The following is a 27803-nucleotide window of genomic DNA, read 5'->3' as shown; positions in this document are numbered from 1 at the left end:
GATTTATCCGGCATTGTGTTCCCAGTCTCTTCAAACTTACGCACCCAATGCTTGATCAAATTAGCACTTGGCACATTTCGTAATGTTGTTATATTGAATTGTATCCTATATACGCCGAACAATAGTGTACGAATCGTTGTTTTTGTAAAACGCTCGCACTCAAAATGCTCGCTGCGATCCCATGTAATTACTCATCACTCCTAAACTACAGAAACCTGCCAAGCGTTTGAGACCTCTCCCCTCCCCCCACTACCAGTGGTTGACGCATAACGGTCAGTTGAAAAACGAAAAACATTCTGAGACACCCTGTACTAAGCTTAATCAAGTACTATTATATATTCTGTGGCTCAATCTATACTAATATTATAAAGCAGTAGAGTTTGTTTGTTTGTTTGAACTACTGGTCCGATTTGAAATATTATTTTACTGTTAAATAGTCCATTAATCGAGAGAGGTTATTAAAGGCTAGATATTATATCATCACGCTAAGACCTATAGAAACTAACGCCAAGATCAAGCGGGCAAAAGGCTAGTAAACTTTATATATTTTGATATCGTAATAATGTGGCTAATTATGAATTTATCTTGCAGACTTATGGAGGTCAATGTTTAAATATATCTTTCCTGTTTACATATTAAAATAACCATTCATAAAAATCTTTTGACATATTTGTTTCTACCCGTCCGATTAGGGCCCTTCTGGCCTCCTCCACTCAAGCGACAGCTCAAGCCGAGGTTCGTGGTCCCCGTGGCGGGGGGACGCCCTTGTGCATGTCGCTACCAGGGTGAACCTTCAGTTCACCCCCGCGTCCGCGTTAAAATGTAGAAGCCCTTCTGGCTAACATTGAGAGACACCACACAAAAAAAAAAATATTTGTTTGCTAGTTAGAAACTAGCTGCGTGGTTTCACCCGCGTGGCTCCGCTCCTGTTTGTCTTAGCGTTAACCCGTTCCTGTGGGATTTCCGGGATAAAATTATAGTCAATGTCTTATTCTCGGTCTCCAGCTACCTACATACATAATTTCAATGTAATCTGTTCAGTAGTATTTTCGTGAAAGAGTAACAAACATCCCTTAAATAATTACTTATAGTAGAATTAAAACAAATTATGTATGAAACTTCTTTATTCATTTAATACAATTACATAGGTACTTAACTTGTAGACACACAAAACAATCTTATAAAATAACATCGTTAGAGATTTGATTATTTTAGTAGCTTTTTAAGCTGTCATAATTTTCATAGATCCAAGCTTTAATGAATCTATGATCTATGGCCACACCACGCTCTCAATCCAGGGTAAATACGCAGATACCCTGGTATAGATCCCAGGCTCGCCAGCAAAACCGCACCACTTGCCAGACGAAATTATACCGATCACAGAGTACATACATTGTATGGTTGGATGGTTCACTTGTAAGGGACCGCCGCTGTCACCCTGAAATTGTTTTGACGTTTAAAAATCGGTAATACAACGGTAATGTCAGAAAATCGGTAACGATGTGTGTATCGTCTGACATTGATAACAGAACTAAGAATAGTAAAAACAAATATTCAGGACAATTTTCACACACGGCACGATCTGATTCCATACTAAACTTTCGCTTGTGTTATGGAAACCAGATGGCTGATAAACATACAGATATAATTTTAAATAAATACTTATATAGATAATTAACACCCAAACACAGAGCAAACATCTATGTTCATCCAACAAATATTTGCCCCGGGTGGGAATCGAACCCACGACCTCTGGCTTGGAAGGCAGGGCCACTACCAATCAATCCAACCGGCCAGTCAAAGTCAGTTCTAAAGACTACAAATTGCCTAAAAAGAACAGATTTGACATTCCATAATTTAATTAATCATTTCGTGAATTGCTTGCAAATTCTTAACTAAGTATTCCTCAATTTTTCGTAATATTTCTCCACTATTTTACGTCTTTACATTAAAAAATTGTCGGCCGAGAACACGTGTCAGAAGCGAAACTTCTTTGGCAAAATTCGAAGATACCAAAATCGTCGGCTTACTCCATGCTGTGGCGGTATTGCCATGACGCGACCTTGAAATTTTACTCTCAACGCACCTAAAGAAGTTTCACTTTAAAACCCATTGCTAATAGGTATATAGAAACCTACCTCACAAGAGTCCTTGTTAGATTCTCTATCGCCATAACACATTTGTATGGAGTGGTCGTACCCGCGAGTGAGATGCCGGATCGAGTCCAGTTTGTCGTGGCATTCTGCTTCATCGAACCTTGTTACTGTCGCCTGAATAACATAAAGAGTTTCTTAGTTTTAAGCTATTGCATAGCTGCTATTGCGGGCCTTGAGCGCGGGGACCGTTTCCAGAAATTGCGTAACGAAAAACCTCACGCTCCCCATTCCGACGGGCGCGGAGGTGTGGCTTGAAGGCATAGCATGGAATAGCTTTACCGCGGCAGTCCCCGAGTGCCACACGTCTTTTTTATTAAATTAAGATGATCCTATAATATGTAGATGGATGAAATGAAGACGAAAAGTTGTAACGACACTTTTTGCTATAGTTGTAAGCCGTGCGGTGTGCGTGTGTTTCTCTGTCTGTCTCTCTCTCTCATAGAAAGTAAGTCCATTATTTTAGCAACTTTGTTCCATCCGAGTGTCCCTTGACACCTGTCAAGTTTTGTATGTAACCGCCTTATTTAGACTCGGTTTTGACCCACTTTAAACGGACAGAATACATTCAATCTTTGTACACTTATATCAAAGAAGGATATAATATTTTAAATATAATATTTTCATGAGTATATATGCCTTCTTTTCATTTTTTTACTATATTAATTATTGTTATTATCGTCTACCTTTTGCAAAACATCAGCCAGCGCCTGCGCTCTAAAGACGGTAGTTCCCCAGCCGCTGACTATTGCGCTGTCATTCTTTAACGGACCTCCGTCGTGTAAACACGCGGGCAGCGTGTAGCGGTCTAGAGCTATGCTGTTATATAAAACACGAATAAAGTATAAAATATTTTTTTTAAATAGAAAAATGGTTTAAAATGAAAAGAAGTGAAATGATTTTAATTCCTTGTATTCTTTTGAATTGTTTTTTTAGATAAGTTTGCAATAACATGTTATTTCTCATATCGCAAAGATATTTGGGAATATCTATAAATTCATATTATAGTATTCCAATTCCAACATAGTACTGAAAAATAACTAAGCAGCTCTTTACAACTCTGCCTTGTATCATAATCGAAAGTTTGTGAGTATGGATGGATGTTTGCCACTTTTTGAGCAAAATTAGCTGATACAATTCGGATAAAATCCGATACTTTTTAGTATCGGATAGAATATGAAAAAATTAAAATAGTTTGGAAAATCCAAAAGTGCACGCCTCATATTTTTTTTTAATAATTATTTATTAATTATTATTTTTGTTTATTTAATAACAATTAAACCACATCGAATCAGACCCTGAAAAATGAAAGGGTTCTATTCCTGAGCATACTCAAGCGTAAGAGAAAAAAAAAGACTCGATTAGTAAAGTATTTCGGTTGCTATCGTGTTAACAAGAAAATCCTCCGCACATACAGACACACGGACGTCCAAGATAGAACTTTTTTAAACTGTTTTTAACTAGTTTAAAATACAAAAATGACATCAAAAATATCATGAATGTTAAAAAAAGAGTTTTTTCTTAATATGTGTGTGTATGTTTTATCTTACAAGTGCAATGTAAAGACATTATAAGTTTGAAAAATCAGATGTTTTGCGCGAAGTGACAGTAGTACCCACCTCAACGCTTCGCTTATGAGGCGTGCAATATCATTGTTTTAAATAGGTACAAGGGCCGATTTTTCAATGCTTGGATAAAACTTATTCGTCGAATAATGTATAAAACTACCATTTTAAAAACGTATTCTAATTGCCCGTATTTGACAGTTTACGTGACATTTTAATATTATCGTGTAATACTTTATTGGACGGATAAGTTTTATCCAAGCATTGAAAAATCGGCCCTTAAACTTACTCTCTATCAGTCTTCAATAACGCAATATCGTTATATTTAATCGGTGGCTTATAATCCGGGTGTTTGATGACTTCAACATTATATTCTTTCTCTGGTTCTACCGTTTCTGTCCTTTCCAGGATTCCAACTCTTGCCTTGAGGACTGGACCACTGAAAATAGATATTTATTATACATATATTATATAATACTAGCTTTCCGCCCGCGGCTTCGCCCGCGTTTTCAAAGAAAAACCCGTTCCCGTAGGATTTCCGGGATAAAACCTATCCTATGTCCTTTCTCGGGTATCAAAATATCTCTATACCAAATTTCATGCAAATTGGTTCAGTAGTTAAGGCGTGATTGAGTAACAGACAGACAGAGTTACTTTCGCATTTATAATATTAGTATGGATTTATTTATGGTAAAAACTGTCGTTAATATAAAGCTGTGAACCACATTACCCGAGAAAGCAAGAAATGGTCATGCACGTCTTACCATGACCATTATGTAAATAATAATAATAGTTAAAAAAAACTAAAATAATTTGGAAAATCCAAAAGTGCACGCCTCATAATTTTTTTTTAATAAATATTTATTAATTATTATTTTTGTTTATTTAATAACAATTAAACCACATCGAATCAGACCCTGAAAAATGAAAGGGTTCTATTCCTGAGCATACTCAAGCGTAAGAGAAAAAAAAAGACTCGATTAGTAAAGTATTTCCGTCGCTATCGTGTTAACAAGAAAAAGGATCCGCACATACAGACACACGGACGTCCAAGACAGAACTTTTTTAAACTGTTTTTTAACTAGTTTAAATAACAAAAATGACATCAAAAATATCATGAACGTTAAAAATAGTGTTTTTTCTTAATATGTGTGTGTATTAGAGCAGGCTCCAAGGAGATGTTCGTTTGCAAAAATCGCGGACCTAAATCTGACTTCTGATATATATTGTATAGATCCCAGACATCCTATAGACAGATGTTGCCAAACAGTTTTGTGGTCCCCCTGCCCGCACCCCGGTAATTAAATATGGCATACAAAGAAAAAAATAAAAATTTCCAAAACATGCTGTGTGGGGTATCAAATGAAAGAGCTTATTGAGTAGATCACGAATAAATAGCATACTATATACATTTCCTACACTTTCTCTAAGATTTTTTAGAAAATTTACGAAAATGGTCCATTTTTGAGTTAACTTTAAACCACTATAGATTGAAAACTCATGAATATATTTTTTAAATTATTATTTTAAATAATTAACAATAGTCCATTGTTTATGATTCAATAGTTCGTAATCTAATATAAGTGAGCTATGTGGTGGATTTGATGAAAATAACTATATACTATATGAACTTGAAAATATACTCGCCATCTTTGAATGCTCCCCCCACTCCCCCATGCAACTATTTCACTGTACGAAATATTGAATCGTAAACAATGGACTATTGTTAATTATTTAAAATAATAATTTAAAAAATATATTCATGAGTTTTCAATCTATAGTGGTTTAAAGTTAACTCAAAAATGGACCATTTTCGTAAATTTTTTAAAAAATCTTAGAGAAAGTGTAAGAAATGTATATAGTATGCTATATATTCGTGATCTACTCAATAAGCTCTTTCATTTGATACCCCACACGGCATGTTTTGGAAATTTTTATTTTTTTCTTTGTATGCCATATTTAATTACCGGGGTGCGGGCAGGGGGACCACAAAACTGGTTGGCAACATCTGTCTATAGGATGTCTGGGATCTATACAATATATATCAGAAGTCAGATTTAGGTCCGCGATTTTTTCAAACGAAACTCCAGTGAGAGTCCGGTCTATATGTATTATCTTACAAGTGCAATGTATGATACATAAAGACATTTTAAGTTTGAAAAATCAGATGTTTTGCGCGAAGTGACAGTAGTACCCACCTCAACGCTTCGCTTATGAGGCGTGCAAAACACGCTTTTAGTTCGGTTTTCTATAAAACGCGTGTTTTTTATTTTTTTTTAACTATTATTTATTTTATCAAATTAGTGTATTGTCATCGGTCCTAAATAAATCTACAAAGTTTGAACGAAATCTGGCCGTTTAAAGTGGGTCAAAATCGCGCCCAAAGAAGTCGGTTACAAACATACAAACATACAGGTGAAGCTAATATAAAGCGTGTAATAAAATTAATTCCTTTTTTTCATTCGGGTTAATATCAATTTCTTATCACTCTGCGTATTTATTAACCATTCAATGTAATCATATAACCATATAACCATAATATATACAACCATATAATCATGATTTCATTTTGAGTTGAATATCGATATCTTATTACGTTGTGTATTTGATCTTTTAATGTCTAGACTTCATTGCCCCTCCTTTTACAATATAAGTCTTTAATTAGAGAAGTTTGAAACTTACCTAGTTCTACTGTAGATACAGTGTCCAGCTGTGAGGATGTACCTCTCGCTCACTATCACTCCTCCACACATCCACTTTGTTTGTTCAGCACCATATCCGAGTAATGCCTGTAAATTAATCATCATGACCGGTTGGCTTGGTTGGTAGTGGCCCTGCCTTCCAAGCCAGAGGTCGTGGGTTCGATTCCCACCCGGGGCAAATATTGGTGTGATGAACATATATGTTTGCTCTGTGTCTGGGTGTTAATTATCTATATACCTAAGTATTTATTTAAAAATTATATATGTATGTTTATCAGCCATCTGGTTTCCATAACACAAGCGAAAGCTTAGTATTGGGATCAGATTGTGCCGTGTGTGAAAATTGTCCTGAAATATTTATTTATTTATTTATTTATCATCTTTAGTCTATTATCCACTACATTGCATTTTACGAGATTTTGGACTTTGGTCTGCTCTACCACCATTGACACTACCCCGATGGAGGAAAACATCATAGTAATGAATGAACCAGAGAGAAATCCCTATTTGTTCCCACTACATACCATTTATGAGATTTTAGGCCATAATCTATATCAGCCATATTGTAAAATTTCGTTTTTGGACATTATTTTATTGATTGAAGACCTACGCCTAAGAACCAGACCAGATAAATCAGGCGCAGGATCGACTGCTTTGTGCTCTCCAAAACATGTGTTTATTCAAAAAACTCAAACTACATTTTGGTATCTAATTGAAATTTTAAATTAAAGTAATTAAAAGCTGTTTGAATCTAACAGGAAATTTCTCGTCTTATATAATAGGTACTAGATTTCCGCCCGCGGCTTCGCCCGCGTTTTCAAAGGAAAACCCGCATAGTTCCCGTTCCCGTGGGATTTCCGGGATAAAACTATCCTATGTGTTAATCCAAGTTATATGTGTGCTAAATTTCATTGTAATCGGTTCAGTAGTTTTTACGTGAAAGAGTAACAAACATCCATACATCCATACATCCATACATCCTTACAAACTTTCGCCTTTATAATAGTATATTAATATATTAAGATATACGTTGATCTAGTGAGAACAATGAGACAGGTAAGTATTTTAACCGTCGATACAAAAACAACGTGGCGCTGTAAAATTTACGTTATCTATGTAAATATTTTATCAAATGCCTTGACTGTGAAAAACTAACCAAGACCAAGGTGCTCCAATTTTAATTTCCTTCTTACCATGTGAGGAAACTCCCCAAAGTACGAGTTCATGCCGCCCGTGATCAGATCCTCTGGCTTCCTGTTACATTGGTTGATACGGACCAGACCACCGCTTGGTGTGCCACTATCGCGGCACGGGTATACATACTTTTCTTGGTATTCTAGGCATTCTGGAAGTTTCGTTTATCATTCGTTATACTATATCCCACAAAACAATAAAATATAGAATACAATTAAATGTATACTAATATTATAAAGCTGAAGAGTTTGTTTGTTTGAACGCGCTAATCTCAAGAGCTACTTCGATTGGTCCGAATTGAAAAATATTTTCGATGTTAGATAGCCCATTTATCGAGGAAGGCTATAGGCTATATTATAATATACTAGCGGTCCGCCCCGGCTTCGCCCGTGGTACATATTTTCAAGTTTAAATTCTCGTGTCACAATGTTAGTCTGCATACTCCTCCGAAACGGGTGGACCGATTCTCATGAAATTTTCTGTGCATATCGGGTAAGTCTGAGAATCGGCCAACATCTATTTTTCATATGTACCACGGGCGAAGCCGGGGCGGGCCGCTAGTTTTATATATAAGATAATATCATCACGCTAAGACCAACAGGAGCGGAGCCACGCGGGTAAAACCGTGGGGTGCAGCTAGTGAATAGATATTATAGAACAATGTCTTCTGCTGCGTCTGTCTGTCTTGTCACGTCTCATAAACTACTCCATCATTTTCATTCTGTTTCGACCAATGGATAGCTTGGTTCTTGAGAAAAGTTATTTCAGTCGTAAAGTATTCAATTTTTAAAGTTTCAAACGTTGCGGGCGAAACCTCGGCAGGAAAGGAAGTACTGATCCGACCATGCAAGCAATCTTTTTTCACTGAGACAAGTATTTTTTTTTGGCATGCTAAGGAACTTTAAGAAAATGTTTGGAATCTTTCTTCTACCACAATACTTACTGTAGTGTATCTATAAAATAAATATTATATACATTGTCTCACGTATCGGTATACCAGTGGTGGGGTTAGCTCATAGCTGTCATTAGTCTGTAGTTGTCAGTCGACGGCCGATGCCGGACTGGAATGGACGTGCGCCCGCACTATTGAGTGTAGGAGTGAGCCAGTGCAATTCTACATATACAGGGTGTCCCACTGTTAGTATACTAAACTCAAAGGAGGTTATAGTTTTGCATACGCTGAGTACGTAAAAAATACTTACAAAATTCCAGACGCAGTTTTTTTTTCGAATAGATGAATTCTTAAAACTCTATGTGTACACCCATAACAAGCTACCCGCCCAGCTTTGCTACCAGCACGTGACCTATCGTTTAAGATTATGTTTTCATAGACAAAATGCTCACATTAGTGAAGCGGTATATGCCATCTGCGCGAAGCTAGAGAAGAAAACATGGATTTTCAGAAAAAAAAATAACAAAAATTTTTTGATGTAATTTTTTTGATTTACGTGATCTGCAGTGTATGAAAAACTACAAGTCCCTTCGCGCTTAGTAGATTACCAATAGTATACCAATAGTGAGACACCCTGTATACGTACTGTAAGTACAGTACACTTACTATCATGTGCTTTCTTTCCAGTCCTCTCTGCTGTGGAGCATTCCGTGCTATACTTCAAATTAATGGGCGCCCCCGTGGTTGTAGTAGTTCTGGGAAATACAAAATTAACGCTCTTGAGAACGTTGCCTCTAATATACAGGGTGATAGGAATACTTAACGGAATTCAGATGCTTCAGATTCTTAATAATTTATGACCACCTTTAACATATAGGGTGGCTATATGTTACAGGTAACTACTACCGGAATGGAATAAAATAGAAATAATTCTTATTTGTCACCATGTAAAAAAAATATCTTAACAATCTTGACTGACCGGTTAGCTTGGTTGGTAGTGGCCCTGCCTTCCATGCCAGTCTTGCCAGAGGTCGTGGGTTCGATTCCCACCCGGGGAATATTTGTGTGATGATGTTTGCCCTGTGTCTGGGTGTTAATTATCTATAAATTTATTTAAAATTATATATATATTAAATTATACAGGGTGTAATCGTTAAGTGTGCACAGGCGATTTTTCCGTAAGTATTACAGATAACAAAAAACTTTAAACTGATATCGAAAGTACTTAACCTAATGAGTAAAATGGCCGTAATAAATTTTTAAAAATAAATCGAGAAATATCAAAAAAATTATCTTTAAACCCTCCCATACATTAAGTATGAAATATGAATATCCCACATACATTTAATATGAAAGATTTTAGCTTTCTTTTTCTTTTTTTGGTTTTCTGCTTTAATTACTTCGCAAATTTGAAGTGGGATTTTCTACGCCTTTTCTGGACATTTTCACGCATTTTCCAGATATTTTCCGGGGATTTTCCACGCCTTTTTGGGACATTTTCACGCATTTTCCGGATATTTTCCAGGCATTACCCAGGCATATTCCAGGGATTTTCCAGGCATTTTCCACGCTTTTTCCGGACATTTCCACGCATTTTCCGGATATTTTCCATACATTTTCCAGACATTTCCCATGCATTTTCCGGTTATTTCCGGGAATTTCCCAGGCATTTTCCGGGGATTTTCCGAGCATTTCCCGGGGATTTTCCAGACATTTTCGAGACATTTACAGGCTATGTCAGGGAAATGTCCGGAAAATATCCGGATAATGCGTGAAAATTTCCGGAAAAACCGTGGAAAATGACTGGAAAATTTCCGGAAAAACCGTGGAAAATGTCTGGAAAATCCCTGGAAAATATCCGGAAAATGCGTGGAAATTTCCGGAAAAACCGTGGAAAATGTCTGGAAAATCCCTGGAAAATGCCTGGAAAATATCCGGAAAATGCGTGAGAATTTCCGGAAAGACCGTGGAAAATGTCTGGAAAATCCCTGGAAAAAATCCGGAAAATGCGTGAAAATGTCCGGAAAATATCCGGAAAATGTCTGGAAAATATCCGGAAAATGCGTGAAAATGTCCGGAAAATATCCGGAAAATGCGTGGAAATTTCCGGAAAAATTGTGGAAAATGTCTGGAAAATCCCTGGAAAATATCCGGAAAAGCGTGAAAATTTCCGGAAAAACCGTGGAAAATGTCTGGAAAATCCCTGGAAAATATCCGGAAAATGCGTGGAAATTTCCGGAAAACCCGTGGAAAATGTCTGGAAAATCCCTGGAAAATATCCGGAAAATGCGTGAAAAATGCCTGGAAAATCCCTGGAATATGCCTGGGTAATGCCTGGAAAATATCCGGAAAATGCGTGAAAATGTCCGAAAAAAGCGTGGAAAATGCCCGGAAAATGCTCGGAAAATCCCCGGAAAATATCTGGAAAATGCGTGAAAATGTCCGGAAAAAGCGTGGAAAATCAAACCACTTCAAATTTGCGAATTAAAGCAGAAAACCAAAAAAGAAAAAGAAAGCTAAAATCTTTCATATTAAATGTATATGGGATATTCATATTTCATACTTAATGTATGGGAGGGTTTAAAGATAATTTTTTTGATATTTCTCGATTTATTTTTAAAAATTTATTACGGCCATTTTACTCATTAGGTTAAGTACTTTCGATATCAGTTTAAAGTTTTTTGTTATCTGTAATACTTTCGGAAAAATCGCATGTGCACACTTAACGATTACACCCTGTATATATTTATATATATTATGTATGTTTATCAGCCATTTGGTTTCCATAACACAAGCGAAAGCTTAGTATGGGATCAGATTGTGCCGTGTGTGAAATTTGTCCTGGAATATTTATTTATTTATTTAAATCTATACCAAAAATAGCAATAGTAGCAAAAAGGACTCGCCTTCAACAAAACAGCAACCATTAAAATTGAATTAGATTCTTAATTGGTAATTGAAATTATCACCTTATTTCGAAGCAGTAATGTTCAAAGTCTATTTTATATGCTTTATAGATAACTCTGCCTTATATACGTGTAGATAGAGCTTTGCTTCGGACAGTTTTTGAACACGATTGTGAGATTTTATTGCACGTCAATGGTCCCTTCACTACATAGTATAAAACAAAGTCGCTTTCTCTGTCCCTATGTCCCTTTGTATGCTTAAATCTTTAAAACTACGCAACGGATTTTGATGCGGTTTTTTTTAATAGATAGAGTAATTCTAGAGGAAGGTTTGAGTATATAATTTATTAGGTTTTAGACAAAGCGGGCGAAGCCGCGGGCGGTAAGCTAGTTAAATAATAAATTAAAATACATACCTCATGTTACGATGTCTATTTTTTCTCGGAGGCTGTTTGGTCTCAGAAGCGCAGCACACTATAAGCGTACCCTTTTCAAAGCTGCATATCTGTATGTCAACATAATACATAAAAAATGTAATATTCACTTTCATTTATTATTAAAACTAGCCGCGCCCAGCGGTTTCATCCGCATGGCTCCGCTCCCTTCCTCGGTAAATGGGCTATCTAACACCAAAATAATTTTTCAAATCGGACCAGTAGTTCCTGATTAGCACGTTGAAACAAACTCTTCAGCTGTATAATATTCTCTACGGACTCTACGGTAATATCACTACGTGTCATTACAATGCTATCATAAGGGCGGCCGTACACGGACCGCTTCAAGCAGTTGCGACTGACGCGACGGCTTGAAACCGCGACCGCGCGGTGAACTATAGACATTCATTCACTGCCGTACACGGACTGCTCGAGCCGTCGCGACCGCTTCAAGCCGTCTAGTGCGTGGTTTGTAGCGACAGCTCAAGCAGTCAACGACCGATCGCTCGAGCTGCCCGTGTACAGCCGCTCTAAGCAGTCAACGCACACACACACATACACAATCACTCACACACTGAAAATAATTTACCTTAGGGCTTTTCCTCTCCCTAATTTCCACTAACGCACTGGGGCAGGATGTTATAGGCTTACAGTTCCCGGGATTCCCATCGTGTTTGGTGCATGCGTCCCCTATTAAAAGAAAGAGAAAAAAATCTTGAATGTTGGGTTCAAATTATTATGTAAAATTACGGCGGTTTTGTATATTTAGGTAGAGTAAACAATTTGCAATAGAATCACTAAGGGCTAATTTTTCAATTAAAACTTATTCGTCGAATAACGTATAAAACTACCATTTCAAAATGTATTCTTATTGCCCGCAATTGACAGTTTACAGGTGACATTTTAATATTATCGTGTAATACTTTATTGGACGGATAAGTTTTAACCAGGGATTGAAAAATCGGCCCTAAGTAAAATAATTTTTAACAAAAAATATTATCATTGGACTTTTGAATTTGGAAGTATACGAAAGGCTCTTTAAATTAAACATGTAACATAGTATTTACGTATTCAGATTTATGACTAAACATACGAAACCTCGGTAAATGGGCTATCTAACACCGAAATAATTTTTCAAATCGGACCAGTAGTTCCTGAGATTAGCGCGTTCAAACAAACGAACTCTTCAGCTTTTTAGAATATTATGATAAAGAGAGTTTGAAAGAAAGAAGAACTAACCTTCGCTCAACGTGTTTCCTTGTGTAGCAAATAATAAAATAATAAGAAAGTATGGAAGCATCATTTTCACGACATGAAGCTTATCTGAAAATAAATAACATTATTAACAAATTTATATTAAAAAAAAAATACGTGTGGCACTCGAGGACTGCCGCGGTACAGCTATTGGATAGCACCTAGGTAGTTAGTTAGGTGTGAAAGGGATAAAAAAACATACAGGCGTCATTCAAGGTCATATCTTCTTGTTACAAGTTAATGTTCATACTGAAATCTCCAGTGTATTAGATATAAGCTTCTTGAGTGGGACACCCTGTATAATCGTTAAGAGATTCCTATTTGAAAAATCTTATATATAAAAATGAATCGCAAAATGTGTTGGTATGCGCATAACTCGAGAACGGCTGAACCGATTTCGATAATTCTTTTTTTATTATATTCCTTGAAGTACGAGGATGGTTCTTATGTAGAGAAAACGTAAACATGTACCACGGGCGAAGCCGGGGCGGACCGCTAGTCTATAATATAAAAATGAATCCCAAAATGTGTTGGTAAGCGCATAACTCGAGAACGGCTGAACCGATTTCGATAATTCTTTTTTTATTATATTACTTGAAGTACGAGGATGGTTCTAATGTAGAGAAAACGTAAACATGTACCACGGGCGAAGCCGGGGCGGACCGCTAGTCTATAATATAAAAATGAATCCCAAAATGTGTTGGTAAGCGCATAACTTGAGAACGGCTGAACCGATTTCGTTAATTCTTTTTTTATTTTATTCCTTGAAGTACGAGGATGGTTCTTATGTAGAGAAAACGTAAACATGTACCACGGGCGAAGCCGGAGCGGACCGCTAGTAATATGATAAAAATATATATTAGTCTTCTACTAAAAAGTCTTAGTTCGAACACTAATACACTAACTACATACCGTAAGGAACCGGTTATCCATAACTTAAGTTTGATGCAAATTTTTTGCATTGAAGATGATTTTTAACGGGTTTGGCAAGGTTAGATATTTTTGTTTTTATAACGTCTACGGATAAATCAATAAAACATCAATGGATGAAAATATGTATTAAGGCTGCAGTCTAGCAAAATTGCGTTTTCAACAAGTTATTTGACAATTTTTTCCCGGCTAATGAAATGATAAACTGAATTTTTTTTTCTTGTTTATCAATTAGTGTTATATACGCAATGCGCGTTTTTTCACATTTATAAAGTTACTTTATGTTACCTTAATCAGGCCTTCAAGATAAGTCTCTTTCCCCCAAAGACATTTCGAGCTAAGTTTGTGCACTCACTACGTTGCAACCGATTACAATTTACACAATCTGATCAGCGCATTATTATCCTTATATAGTCGTTATTAAAAACTGCTGAATACAATTGCCGAAAAACTTATGATTTTCCTAATTAGAACGTTATAAATTCATTAAATTTCCCATTTTTTGCCTTACAAAATCTATTGATAAATACTGCTAAAAGTTATTTTTTCCATTAATTTATTCGAGTTGGTTGAAGACCAATGAGTATTAATCCTTTAAAATTTTTTTTTTTTTAATTTTGATAATTCTTTAAATATTAAAAAAATATTTAAAATAATAAGGAAAAATCCTAGCGAATTTCTTTAGTCGCGCTCCTTGGGCCGGAGCGTTCTGACGTGTGCTCTACGCTCGATTTTCCTTCATACCGAAGTGAAAGTTGCTCTACTTCATTAAATTTAATATTTTTGTTAATTGATTATTTTTATCTTAGTTTTGTGCAAATATTCGTATTTTTAAACATTTGATTTCGATATGGAAAATAAACGAAAAAAATACGCGTGTAACTACTAGAAAAAAAATTATCTTCGAACATAAAGTTAATGAAACCAAATAGATTGCAAAGATGATTGGCAACAATTTCTTTATTTTACGGGGTGTCAGTAAAGGGATGTATATTTCTTTAAAACTAAAGTAAGCTCATAAATTTTCTTATAATATATTTTTTTTTGAAGTTCCAAAAATGTTTATTTTTCGTTTGAGAAATACGAAATATAATATAAACTTGTATTGAGAACTTGAACTTCCCAAGTTCATCCGGGGAAATCCCCATACGGGGAAAATGATTTGTTTACTCCAAAATTATATGCCGAGGTGTTTTAATTTTTTCTTCTAGTCATTTTCAACGTAGCGGCATGTTGTTTGATTATTAATTTTGTAACTTAAATACAGGATGTTGGTTTTATATTCTGATCTTACAGACGCGCTGACAAATTTAGTCCGCCATTTCTAGTTTAGTCCACCAACTCTAAGTACCAATATTAAAACGAATGGATTATCATCACATCATCAAAACTCAGATGTAATGGAAGATCACAATAACATAGAAAATTCTGTGGGTGTTGAGAACTAAACAAACACAAGTAACAGAGACGCGAAGAATAAAAAAAGAGGACGAAAACGATAATTCGTTGATGCTTTCCCTTTTCGACGTATTGTTAGGGTACATCACCAATCTGCAAAAAACAAAACTGATGATTCCCAATTGCTGATTAAAAATGAAAAACAAATAATCGACAACAGTGGTGAAAATTTGCTGATCACAATGAAACATCCTTCAGTGGTAGCAGATTTACTCATTTAAAATGTATCGGTGAACAGCGTAAAGGAGAGAAGGACAGGAAAACATTATGAATGTGGATGGTGGATTGTATACAGGGTGTAATCGTTAAGTATGTGCAGGCGATTATGACGTTATTATTGCAGGTATCAAAAAACTTAAAACTGATATAGAAATTACTTTACCTAATGAGCAAAATGACAATAATAACTTTTTAAAAGTATAACGAGAAATATCTAAAAAATTTACTTTATACACTCCCATATCAAAAAGGGAAAATGGGACTAGTAGAAGTTAAATGTCTAATTCCGGCAAAAGACATGAATGCGGAAGATGCGGTTAAAAATAAAAAAATTAATATTTGAAATACAATGCAAAAAATAACACTTTTGAAATACAAATAAGCAGACTTCTGCTTCTGCAACGTTTAGTTGCAGAAGCAGTCTGCTTATTTGCTGTTTGGACTGGAGTGAATCATTCGTTAAAAATAGAATATATAAAAAATTATGTAACGTCTAGGCAAAATAAAATGATGGACCATTATCAAGATTTTACATAAATTGCCTACTGTCAGAATTGATTGATTCGAGACTTCAGTATTCGATCCCCATCAAGGACCCATCCTATATCATTCAAGCGATTGAAAAAAAAAGAGATAAATCCAGTGCAACCGATAAAGCATCAGAATGCTAGCAAAAGATTTATTAGGTTTATCAATATAAATCTATATATTATACATAATATAATAAATCTGTAGAAGACGCGAAGACCAACATCCGCGCGGACGGAGTCGCGGGCGGAAGCTAGTCAGAAATAAAAATCTTTTGTTTTCATTTGCGTATTTTTCTATTTTATAATTTTTTAACACAAACATTACATTTTTTTTATTATATACAAAATTTGTTTATCCGTTTGATTAGTTAAACTGAACAACTTTCACTAAGAAACTTAGGTCGAAAAAAATGTATAGAGTTATGCATTTTGTATGGAAAGCTTATTTTTTTTTTATATTTCGTCCAAATTTCTTTGTAAAAGTTGATCAGTTATATAAACATGAAGTTGAAGATATTAATAGAAAGTATTCGCAAATTTTGTGTACTGATAAAAAAAAATCTCCCGGTGTAATTTTCACGAAAATTGTTTCAAATTGTCATTTTTGGTACGAATATTAAATTATGCATATGAATGATTTATTTTTAAAAATTAAGTGGAGCAACTTTCCCTTAGTACATTTGTATTATTTACATATAGGATGACAGGATGCATTTGTTTGCACTACTAGACCAAGCCCTTAACTAGTATTATTAAATTATTTTTCACTAGCGGGCCGCCCCGGCTTCGCCCGTGTTACGTTGTTATATCTCCATAAGAAGAATTCGCGTACTTCAAGGAATATTATAAAAAAAGAATTATCGAAATCGATTCAGCCGTTCTCGAGTTATGCGCTTACCAACACATTTTGCGATTCATTTTTATATTATAGAAGATTTTCAATACATAGTATAAACAAAGTCGCTGTTTTTCTGTCTCTATGTATGCTTGAATATACGCAACGGATTTTGATGCAGTTTTTCAAGTGAAACTTCTTTAGTCGCGTTGAAAGTAAAATTCAACGCGTCATGGCACTAGCGTCACGTCATGGAGTAAAGCGACGATTTTGGTATCTTTGAATCTTGCCAAAGTTTCACTTCTGACACGGCATACACGCATTTTAATAGATAGAACAAATTATTTAGGAAGCTTTTTTTCAGTATTTAATTTGTTAAGTTTTAGACAAAGCGGGAGAAGCCGCGGGCGGAAAGCTCGTACATAATAACATTGAGTTAACGATAGTGTTAATAACCTTACGATAGATAATAAATAATAATATAATACTATATAATATACTAGACCTTACTTTATGCCTATATTAAATCATTATTTAACTTAACAAAGAGCAAAGGTTAGACCTGATAGTTTTCAGAGAAATGATATAAATATTTTTTAAGAATTTATTTTTATTATAATACTAGCTTTCCGCTCGCGGCTTCGCCCGCGTTCAAGTTAAGTTACCCTCTACATGTGTGCTAAATTTCATACTAATCGGTTCAGTAGTATTTGCGTGAAAGAGTAACAAACACACAAACTTTCGCATTTATAATATTAAGTAGGATAGTATAGTATTAGTTAGGTTAATTGAATTATTTGTAAAATGACAAGGTGATACGTCGAATGCTTATTTTTAGTGTAAAAAAAAAACAATCCCCACTAATATTATAAATGCGAAAGTAACTCTGTCTGTCTGTCTGTTACGCTTTCCCGCTTAAACCTCTCAACCGATTTTGATGAAATTTGGCACAGACAATCTTTAGACCCTGAGAAAGAACATAGGCTACCTTTTATCAAAACACCACGCGGGCGAAGCCGCGGGCGGAAGCTAGTGTCAAATATAATAATAAAATACAGTTTAAAAACTTAATAACACGCTTTAATACGATGAAATTATTGAATTTTCACCGATCCTTGATAAATGTACAAAGTGTGAAGTTAAATCTGTCCGTTTAAAATGGGTCAAAATCGAGTCTGAAGAAGTTTTTTTTACATACAAACATTCTGATGAAGCGTATTAATAATGGCAATAAGAACTTAATTGGGGTCGTATTATTACCTCTTATTCCCAGGCAGTTTACGCCGTGAATTGACTGGCAAATTCATATAATATCTTATTTAACCATTCAGTTCAATTCACGGCGTAATCTCTTTGGAAGTAAAAGGTTTACGGCCCCGATAGTAATATGAAAGCTTCTTACCAAAGTTTGTGCAAGTTTTTTTTCACAAGTGAAGGTAGTTTTATAAAATATAATCTAGTAAAATTAATTGCTTTGTCCGTCTCACTAATCGGCTGAACGATTACAATTAATTGAATTTTTAATGCATTGATTTATATTGCAATGAACCTTGAAAAAACATCTTTTATCAAAGCCTGCTATCTCATATGTTTTATATTACACGTTTAAACAAAAACATATGAAACATAAGTTTGTCTCTTTCTTTTGTATAGCGATCGCTCGTGCTATCTCGCTCTTTTTGTATGTGTGTGTGAAGGAAGTTTTGTATGTGTTTCGTATATTCTATCTTTTTGTATATCCCTAACCAATTCTAGTAAATAGATAAAACTATTAACTATGATTTTTTTTATTGAAATCAACTAGTATTTAACACTAGCAATCCGCCCGCGGCTTCGCCCGCGATTTCAAAGAAAAACCCACATAGTTCCCGTTCCCGTGGGATTTCCGGGATAAAACCTATTCTATGTGTTAACTGTTAATCCAAGTTACTCTCTATAGATATGTACCGGGTGTAATCGTTAAGTGTGCACAGGCGATTATTCCGTAACTATTGCAGATATCAAAAAACTTTAAACTGATATCGAAAGTACTTAACCTAATGAGTAAAATGACAACGTATAACGTGATGATACATAGCCTATAACCTTCCTCGATAAATGGGCTATCTAACAGCGAAAGAATTTTTCAAATCGGACCAGTAGTTCCCGAGATTAGCGCGTTCAAACAAACAAACAAACTCTTCAGCTTTATAATATTAGTATGTATAGATAATAATTAGTATATAATATAACAATTAACAATAGCATTAACAATAAAACATTAGCAAATATAACAGTGTTATAGCAGTGATTTTAGTAATAAATTAATTATAATAGACTAGGTTTCCTCCCGCGGCGTGGACGATTTCTAAGAGTACCCGCGGCCCTGGCTAACTGCGCGGCTCGACGGAACACAGTGGGGTTTTAGTCGGTAAGAATCCGACATAACCCTTGGCTCCATCCCCGGGGGCCGTGGGTATCTTTGGAAGATTTCCCCACTATAAAAAAAAAAAAAAGGTTTCCTCCCGCGGCTTCGCCCGCGCAGTCAAAGAAAAACCCGCATAGTTCCCGTTCCCGTGGGATTTCCGGGGTTGCGTCATTTTCCCGGGATATAAATTAGCCTGTGTCCTTTCTCGGGTATCAAAATATCTTCATACCAAATTTCATGAAAATTGGTTCAGTAGTTTAGGCGTGATTGAGTAACAGACAGACAGACAGAGTTACTTTCGCATTTATAATATTAGTATGGATTTTACAACAAATCCCTCCAACACTACCACGTAGCCCACCACTGATGGGCTACGTCGATGTCACGGTCTCCTCCACTCAAGCGACAGCCCAAGCCGAGGTTCGAGATCCCCGTCACGGCGGGACGTCCTTGCGCATTTCGCTGCCACGGTGAACCTTCAGTTCACCCACGCGTCCGCATTAAAATGTAGAAGCCCTTCTGGCTAACATTGAGAGACTCCACACAAAAAAAAGCATCGATGTCAATACAATAGTTTCATGAGTGTAACTTATTTAAGCGTGTTTTAAACTTTTTTAAAACTAAGTATGTTTTAATTTTTTTAGGTACTACTAGCGGTATCCCGGCTTCGCCTGTGGTACATGTTTACGTTTTCTCTCCATAAGAACCATCCTCGTAGTTCATGGAATATTATAAAAAAATAATTATTGAAATCGGATCTGTTCTAGAGATTTGCGCAGCGTTTCCTTTTTACACGCATTATATTAGAGCTTCACCTGTATGTTTGTAACCGACTTCTTTGGGCGCGATTTTGACCCACTTTAAACGGCCAGATTTCGTTCAAACTTTGTAGATTTATTGAGGACCGATGACAATACACTAATTTGATAAAAATTTTCTATTTTTTAGTTCGGTTTTCTATAAAAAGCGTGTTTTTTAGTTTTTTTTAACTATTATTATTTTTACTAATAAAATACTACAATGATTTCAGGTAAACGGCCAGTCAGCACATTTTGGACAGATAAGCGAAGGGTCACCGATCACACCGAGGCGGTCACAGTTCAGGTGAATATTCATTCATTCATTCAACAGTGAAAATTATTATATTGTAGATCGTCTCAGTAGTTTAGTTAACGTTAATAAATCGATTTAGCTAAGTGTGTTTTCATTGTGAGGTCGTTGAATCGTTTAGGATAATTTAGTATTTATTACTAAGAATTAGGATCGGCTCGGTATAAATTAGACTATATTGTGTACCTTATAACTTTTTTGAAGGTGAAAAACTAATGAGTTATGATATCTTTTTCATTTGAAAGGAGAATGACCACGGGTGGTATCGATAAAATTTTAGTTGTGCCACGTATTCGTGATATTGTTTATTCCTATTTGTATTTATAATGATCATATGTATCACTATTAAGTCGTAATTATACCGAATAAATAGAAATAAAAGTAAAAGTTTTTGTTTTGACACATTTATCTATCTCTCTTGCAAGCGTCCTGCGTCATCTGTCATTGTGTTTGACGCATTGTTCGACGTTATTTATTTTGAAATAATGTTTATTACGATTTACTTTTCACATTTGTCTTGTAAATTAAAATATTACCTATGTAGTAAATGTAAAACTTAACGTTCATCGTTAGTTTAAACTCGATAAAGTATTTTTTTAAAGTGTTGAATAACACTATTGTTTTATTTTTATTGTCGCGAACTGCGGCTTATTTACATAAAAACTTTAATCGTTTCTAAAAGTACTAATATCAAGCTTTAAATTGAGATATATTTCATCTTGACACAATAAGTTTGATTGCGATACCAAGTGCCATAGTCACTTGGGCAATCTCCTTTCATAATAATCACGTCCTATTTTAATTTGATTAATCTCTTCTCATCTTATAATGGAGTTATATCACTAAATATCGCATTATTACTTACTAGATTTCCGCCCGCGGCTTCGCCCGCGTTTTCAAAGGAAACCCGTTCCCGTGGGATTTCCGGGATAAAACCTATCCTCTGTGTTAATCCAAATTACGCTCTATATGTGTGCTAAATTTCATTGTAATCGGTCAACACACGTCCTACATCTTCACAAACTTTCGCATTTATATCTAACTAGCGGTCCGCCCCGGCTTCGCCCGTGGTTCATGTTTACATTTTCTCTACATAAGAACCATCCTCGTACTTCAAGGAATATAATAAAAAAGGAATTATCGAAATCGGTTCAGCCGTTCTCGAGTTATGCGCTTACCAACACATTTTGGGATTCATTTTTATATTACAGAAGATAATAATCTGTTCAAATCTACAGGTTACACAAAGGTTAACTACCTTTGTGATATTTTGAGTCATAGATAAAATGTTCAACTAATTTTGATGAAATTTTTTGTACTTAATACACAAATAAAAATTTAATGATAAACCAGTTTGATTTGACACGAATTGTTTATGCATACATACATACAAAAATTACTTATATATCAATGCTATACAAATAAATTATCATATTTTAAATCAAAAATTTTACATACATTTTTTCGATAATCCAATCAAGTTTTGACACTCACAATGTTACTGCACTTAACACTTTTTTTTAACACTAGATAGACCTAAATTATAGTCTATACCACTTCACGTCCTATCTGCGACTAAAACTCTAAAGCACAAATTATTGTTATAGTTGGTTATAACTTATAACTTAGTATTAATATTCAGCTATCTGAGGCCGTATTATGACCCCTTATTTCCAGACAGTTTACGCCGTGATTTGAACTGACTGGCAAATTCATATTATGATCGCAATAAATTATGATAGGTAATGAATTTGCCAGTCAGTTCAATTCACGGCGTAAACTGTCTGGAAATAAGAAATACCCTGTAGTATTTATAAATGCGAAAGATTGTGAGGATGTGTGTGTGTTTGTTACTCTTTCAGGCAAATTCTAGTGAACCGATTACAATGAAATTTAGCACACATATAGATGGTAACTTGGATTAACACATAGGATAGGTTTTATCACGGAAATCACACGGGAACGGGACTATGCAGGTTTTCCTTTAAAAGCATCTAATAATTTACTGCACACCAAACAGTTTGGTTTCACAAAGGGGCGCTCAACCACAGATGCTGGAGTTGCACTTCTAACACATATATATAAGGCATGGGAAAACTCAAAAAATGCTCTAGGGATATTTTGTGACCTCTCCAAGGCATTTGACTGCGTTGAACATTGTACTTTGTTACGTAAACTTAATCACTATGGAATTAAAGGAAAAACCCAGAACCTCATAGCGTCATACCTGCATGATAGGATACAGACTGTAGTTGTTAATGGAGAACGTTCTAGCGGTGCGTCAATTAACATTGGTGTTCCACAGGGGTCAATTTTAGGTCCCTTCTTGTTCTTGGTATATATCAATGATCTTCCCTATTATTTGCAGGATAGGTGTGAAATAGTTCTGTTTGCAGATGATACCTCATTAATTTTTAATGTGGATAGGCATGACCCAAATGTTGACGAAGTGAACAGTGCTCTTTTACACATATCTGAATGGTTTACTGCCAATAATTTATTATTAAATGCCAAAAAAACCACTTGTGTTGAATTTTTACTTCCTAATGTAAAAAAGTTGAACAGAGATATTACCTTGAACGGGGAGGTATTGCATCCTACTGAGTCTACTGTATTTCTAGGGTTAACATTGGACGAGAAACTACAGTGGGGAGCCCATGTCAACACCGCTGCAGGTAAGCTCAGTTCTGCTGCATATGCAGTCCGAAAAATAAGGCATCTCACCGATGAAGATACGGCTAGATTGGTTTATTTCAGCTACTTTCATAGCATTATGTCCTATGGAATTCTACTGTGGGGCAGGGCTGCAGATATAGAAACTATATTTATCTTACAGAAAAGAGCCATTCGCTCTATATATAATTTACGTACTCGGGACTCACTAAGAGATCATTTTAAGAATACTGGTATCCTTACTGTACCATCACAGTATATATTTAATAATATTTTGCATGTACACAAAAGCTCTGACTTACACACAAGAGTAGGAGATAGACACGATTATGGCACAAGGAACAAGAATAGAATTGAAATGCCATTTTTCCGATTAGCTAAAGTTAAAAATTCATTTATGGGTCAAGGTATACGCTTATACAATAGAATTCCTCACAATATTAAAGAGTTTAGTACTTCTAAATTTAAAACTTACATAAAAAATGTACTAGTTCAGAGAGCGTACTACAGTATTCAGGAATATATGGACGATAAAGACCCATGGAGGGTTGTCGCGTAAAAACCACAGGACAGTTCTTTGGCATATTATGTAGTTAGATATAAGTTACATATTATGTAAATTTATTGACATTATTTAAAAGAGCAACTATGGAGTTTCTTGCCGATTCTTCTCCATAGATACTGCTTTCCGAATCGGTGGTAAATGTTAAAAATACTATGTAATGACGATTCGAAAGTGCTACTAAATAGTAGTCTAATTGAATAAATGAATGTTTGAGTTTGAGTTTGAGTTTGAAACGTGGGTGAAGCCTCGGGCGGATATCTAGTCATCTGTAAACCTGACGTGGGATAAAAATATAGTCAATATATTACGAGGTAAAATAGTTTTCTAATAGGAAAAATTATGTTTAAAATCAGTTTAGTTGTTTTGAGTTGATAGTCCGGGATCCATCGCCCATTTTTGCAAGTGATTACTATCAAGCTAATTTTTCGTGAGTAGCTTTATTTTGATAATTGCGTTATAAATATTTGAGAACCATCAAATCAAAATATTTTATCCTTGTTACCTCTGTAAGCTACCACAATCGAGAGTTTTGTACATGAAATTATTGGGCATCTCATCAAAATAAAGCTACTCACGAAAAATTAGCTTGATAGTAATCACTTGCAAAAATGGGCGATGTATCCCGGACTATGAATATTAGATAACAAAAATATAGTATTTTTAACCGATTTCAAAAAAGGAGGAGGTTCTCAATTCGACAGTATTTTTTTTTTTGTATATTTGTTACGCGATTACTCTGGCAATTATAAACCGATTTGAATAATTCTTTTTTTATTTGGTAGGTCATACGTCAGAGGTGGTCCCATTGTCACCGGATCTGATGATGGGATCCCAGGGAAATCGAGGGAAACCCTCAAATTTTGTAGGCATATACAGTGTTTATCAGAAATTATTTAAATTTGTAATATAGGTATAGGGTAAAAGTGGGATAGATGCCGCACTAGGATAGATGCCCCATTTTCAAAAAACCTCACTTCCCAGAGTCCTGACTACGAATTAATGATTTAAATAGGAGCTCCTATCACCCCGCACCTCGTGTACGCATGAGCTGTTGTTTGGTGAAGACGTGTTTCGCTAGTGCGTGTTATAATATCGGCGGCGAACTTCACGAACACGTTAAAATTTAAAAAGGTTGATATTTGCCTTTGCATAACTTTATAAGTATTAATAAATTTCACTATATTTCTTATTATGTCTATACACTGGTTCATTAAGTACAAATCTAAGTGAAAATAGTGGCTCTTTTGTTTTTAGTTAATAAAAAAACTACTGGGGCAGCTATCCTTATCAAAAAGGATAGTTGCCACTTTTTTTTCGAGGGATAGATGCCCTTAGGGGCCTCTAAGGGCATCTATCCCTCAATACATATGTACATGTTAGTATCGATAATCACAGGTACTGTTTATATTTTTACCTGATTGCGTCAGAGGTTTTCTCTATGTTAACCGATTTTACTCGTTTAATTTGCTTTTTTTTGTTATGTTTACTTACTTATTAATGATCTGCCCTTATACTGATTGTAGGAGAACCACGCCACGAAAATACAAAAGAAAAGAAGGAGTGCGAGCGCAAGTATATTCTTGGACAACAGAACAACTATGTGAACTTGACATTTGCTGGTTTATCATATTAATTTTATTAGATTTCGCGTTTATAGAGTATGTCAGGCATCTATCCCACTCTGCAGGCATCTATCCTCCTTAGTATTTTCATGGTGGGGCAACTATCCAGCGTTGAGTAGTTTATTTAAGAAATAAAAATATAATCATTCCCCATTATAATCATAGTGAATTGTGATCTTATTGTGATTGTAATTTTGTAGACCATTGTTCATTGGCTAGAAGCACTAAATTCGATACAGAATTGATTTTGCCTCTCGTAGGACGTAGGCACAGAATCTTCTTATATATAAAAATGAATCGCAAAATGTGTTGGTAAGCGCATAACTCGAGAACGGCTGAACCGATTTCGATAATTCTTTTTTTTATTATATTCCTTGAAGTACGAGGATGGTTTTTATGTAGAGAAAACGCAAATATGTACCACGGGCGAAGCCGGGGCGGACCGCTAGTAGTTAATAGTACAGACGTTGATAAAAAGGATATTCCGTAACAGTGCCTCTGTAATTTTAACGAAATGATTATAGAATCTATTTTTTAGACTACATTTTTTTCGGTTTAATCATTTGAGAGAAAGATAGAGTTCTCATCTAGGTCATTTCTTTATACATACTTACTATAGACCCCAAAATAACTATAGAGCCTAAAATTAAACCCAAAATATACTCCTTAATATTTTACACAGTAACTATCTACTTTATTTTTCCTAAAAGCACCCAAAATAATAATTGTATTAATAGCACATCTAAATAATATGTAGTAATTAATAAGAACAAATCTTTTTTGAAGTGAAAACTTCTTTAGCGGCGTTGAGCACTTTTTCTGTAATGGGTATAAAATCTTAAACTCGCGTCAGGACACGTGACCAGCGAAAAAGCGTAAAGACGGATGGATATCAAACATGCTCAAAGTTTTCACTTCTGCCGGCACTCCCGGAGTGCAACCCGTCTTTTTTTTTATTTTTTACTTTTCCGTTTTTGAAGTCGGTTGTTTTTAAGGTAGTTATTTTTATGTATAAAATTAGGCACAAAATATTGTCTGATATATTTTAGACTGGATTAGGTCATAAGTCGTGTAACGAGGAAGATTTAATTGATACCATTTGCCTTTTTTGTACGCTGATACGGTTATCAATTATTTACAATTATTTAAGTGAAACTTTTATTACATCGTCTCAAACTTTTTGGTCTGTGTAGCGCATGTCGCGTGTATCGCGGCTGCCGAGTAGGTATACCTACTCGGCAGCCGACCGACACGCGACATGCGCTACACAAAGCAGTTTTCGGAACCGTTCGAACAGTTTCACTTTTAATCGTGGTTTCATAAAACCTCACAACATTTTTTTTTAAAGTGTCTATTTATGTAAAAAATAATGATTTAAAAGGATTTACCTTTTCATAAGGAATCAATCTATACTTATAATAAATCTGTAGAGAGGCCAATTCTGTACATGAAATATATTTAAAAAAAAACTATGAAGGGGTGATAAGGGATCGCTACTGATGCCAAAAATGCAATCAGTAAAATTTTTGTCTGTCTGTCTGTCTGTCTGTCTGTCTGTATATTCGTTATAGAAACAAAAACTACCCGACGGATTTTAACTAAATTTGGCACAATTATTCTTCATACTCCTGGGCAGGTTATAGTAAAAGAATCATGTAAATCGGTGTAGAAACACCAAAGTTATACATGAAATACGCTATATGTCATCGCGCATGAATACAGAATCATGCCATAAGGATTATTTTTGTGTATCAGTTGCCGCGTTCGACGCGCTGCGCAGCGGGAGCTATAAAAATTAAAAAGGCGGCGGGTCTGCACCCGTTTCGCGTTGTCACGGCATCACGTGTGAATGGCTGAACCGATTTCGATTATTCTTTTCTATTATATTCCTTGAAGTACGAGGATGGTTCTTATGTAGAGAAAACGTAAATATGTACCACGGGCGAAGCCGGGGCGGACTGCTAGTGAACAAATAAATACATGTTGTTTTCTATAAGTACTTACTTACATTATAAAGCTGAATAGTTTGTTTGTTTGTTTGCTTGAACCTGCAAAATTTATTTACTTGTATTTCGCATTAAAATAACTTTTGGTATGTTGATATTGTTTTTCTTCTTGAAACATAAATGTATGAATTACTTTCTCAAGTCCGTTTTACTTAATTTAGTATCGAACCCAACACCTAGATTCTTCGCGCTAATCATTATACCAGGGAGGCGGTTAAAATGATAAATTCGCACTTAAATAATACGGCTATGCATTTAATTTTATTTATAAACAATGATCATAATTAAGTTTTCCCAATATCAAGTAAAATGAAACAAAATATATTGCTGTTTCACTCTCACGTTATT

The 27803-nt window shown here is 35.2% G+C and overlaps 1 protein-coding gene across 2 annotated transcripts; it reads right to left on the bottom strand.

Moving 5' to 3' along the window:
- Positions 1 to 1202: 1202 nt before the first annotated feature.
- LOC149896354 (trypsin-1-like) lies at positions 1203 to 22183 on the bottom strand. Of its 2 annotated transcripts, none has more exons than XM_090118206.1 (11): positions 22048 to 22183; positions 13086 to 13169; positions 12436 to 12536; positions 11829 to 11917; positions 9173 to 9261; positions 7614 to 7765; positions 6401 to 6507; positions 4008 to 4157; positions 2840 to 2972; positions 2139 to 2270; positions 1203 to 1438 (listed from the first exon to the last, which is right to left on the bottom strand). In XM_090118206.1, exons 2-11 carry the CDS (start codon positions 13147 to 13149, stop codon positions 1271 to 1273), a joined length of 1185 nt encoding a protein of 394 aa, XP_089974332.1. In that variant the 5' UTR covers positions 13150 to 13169; positions 22048 to 22183; the 3' UTR covers positions 1203 to 1270. The 2 variants fall into 2 exon arrangements, with proteins under 2 accessions (XP_089974332.1, XP_089974333.1); XM_090118207.1 differs by lacking the exon at positions 22048 to 22183 and adding an exon at positions 18475 to 18578.
- Positions 22184 to 27803: the final 5620 nt, after the last annotated feature.

The sequence above is a fragment of the Colias eurytheme genome, chromosome 29, assembly GCF_061535395.1.
Source record: "Colias eurytheme isolate Ceu_HAF_F1 chromosome 29, ilColEury1 Martin Lab GWU primary, whole genome shotgun sequence".
In the NCBI taxonomy this organism is placed as follows: domain Eukaryota; kingdom Metazoa; phylum Arthropoda; class Insecta; order Lepidoptera; family Pieridae; genus Colias; species Colias eurytheme.
The sequence above is the reverse complement of the archived record's forward strand: the minus strand, read 5'-3'. Positions and strand labels throughout refer to the sequence as shown.

Coding starts and splice junctions, on each gene's coding strand:
- LOC149896354 (XM_090118206.1), bottom strand. CDS start 13,149: ATGATGCTTCCATACTTTCTTATTATTTTATTATTTGCTACACAAGGA. Junction 12,537..13,085: donor AGGAAACACGTTGAGCGAAG/GTTAGTTCTTCT, acceptor TTCTTTTAATAG/GGGACGCATGCACCAAACAC. Junction 1,439..2,138: donor CTAACAAGGACTCTTGTGAG/GTAGGTTTCTAT, acceptor AAACAATTTCAG/GGTGACAGCGGCGGTCCCTT.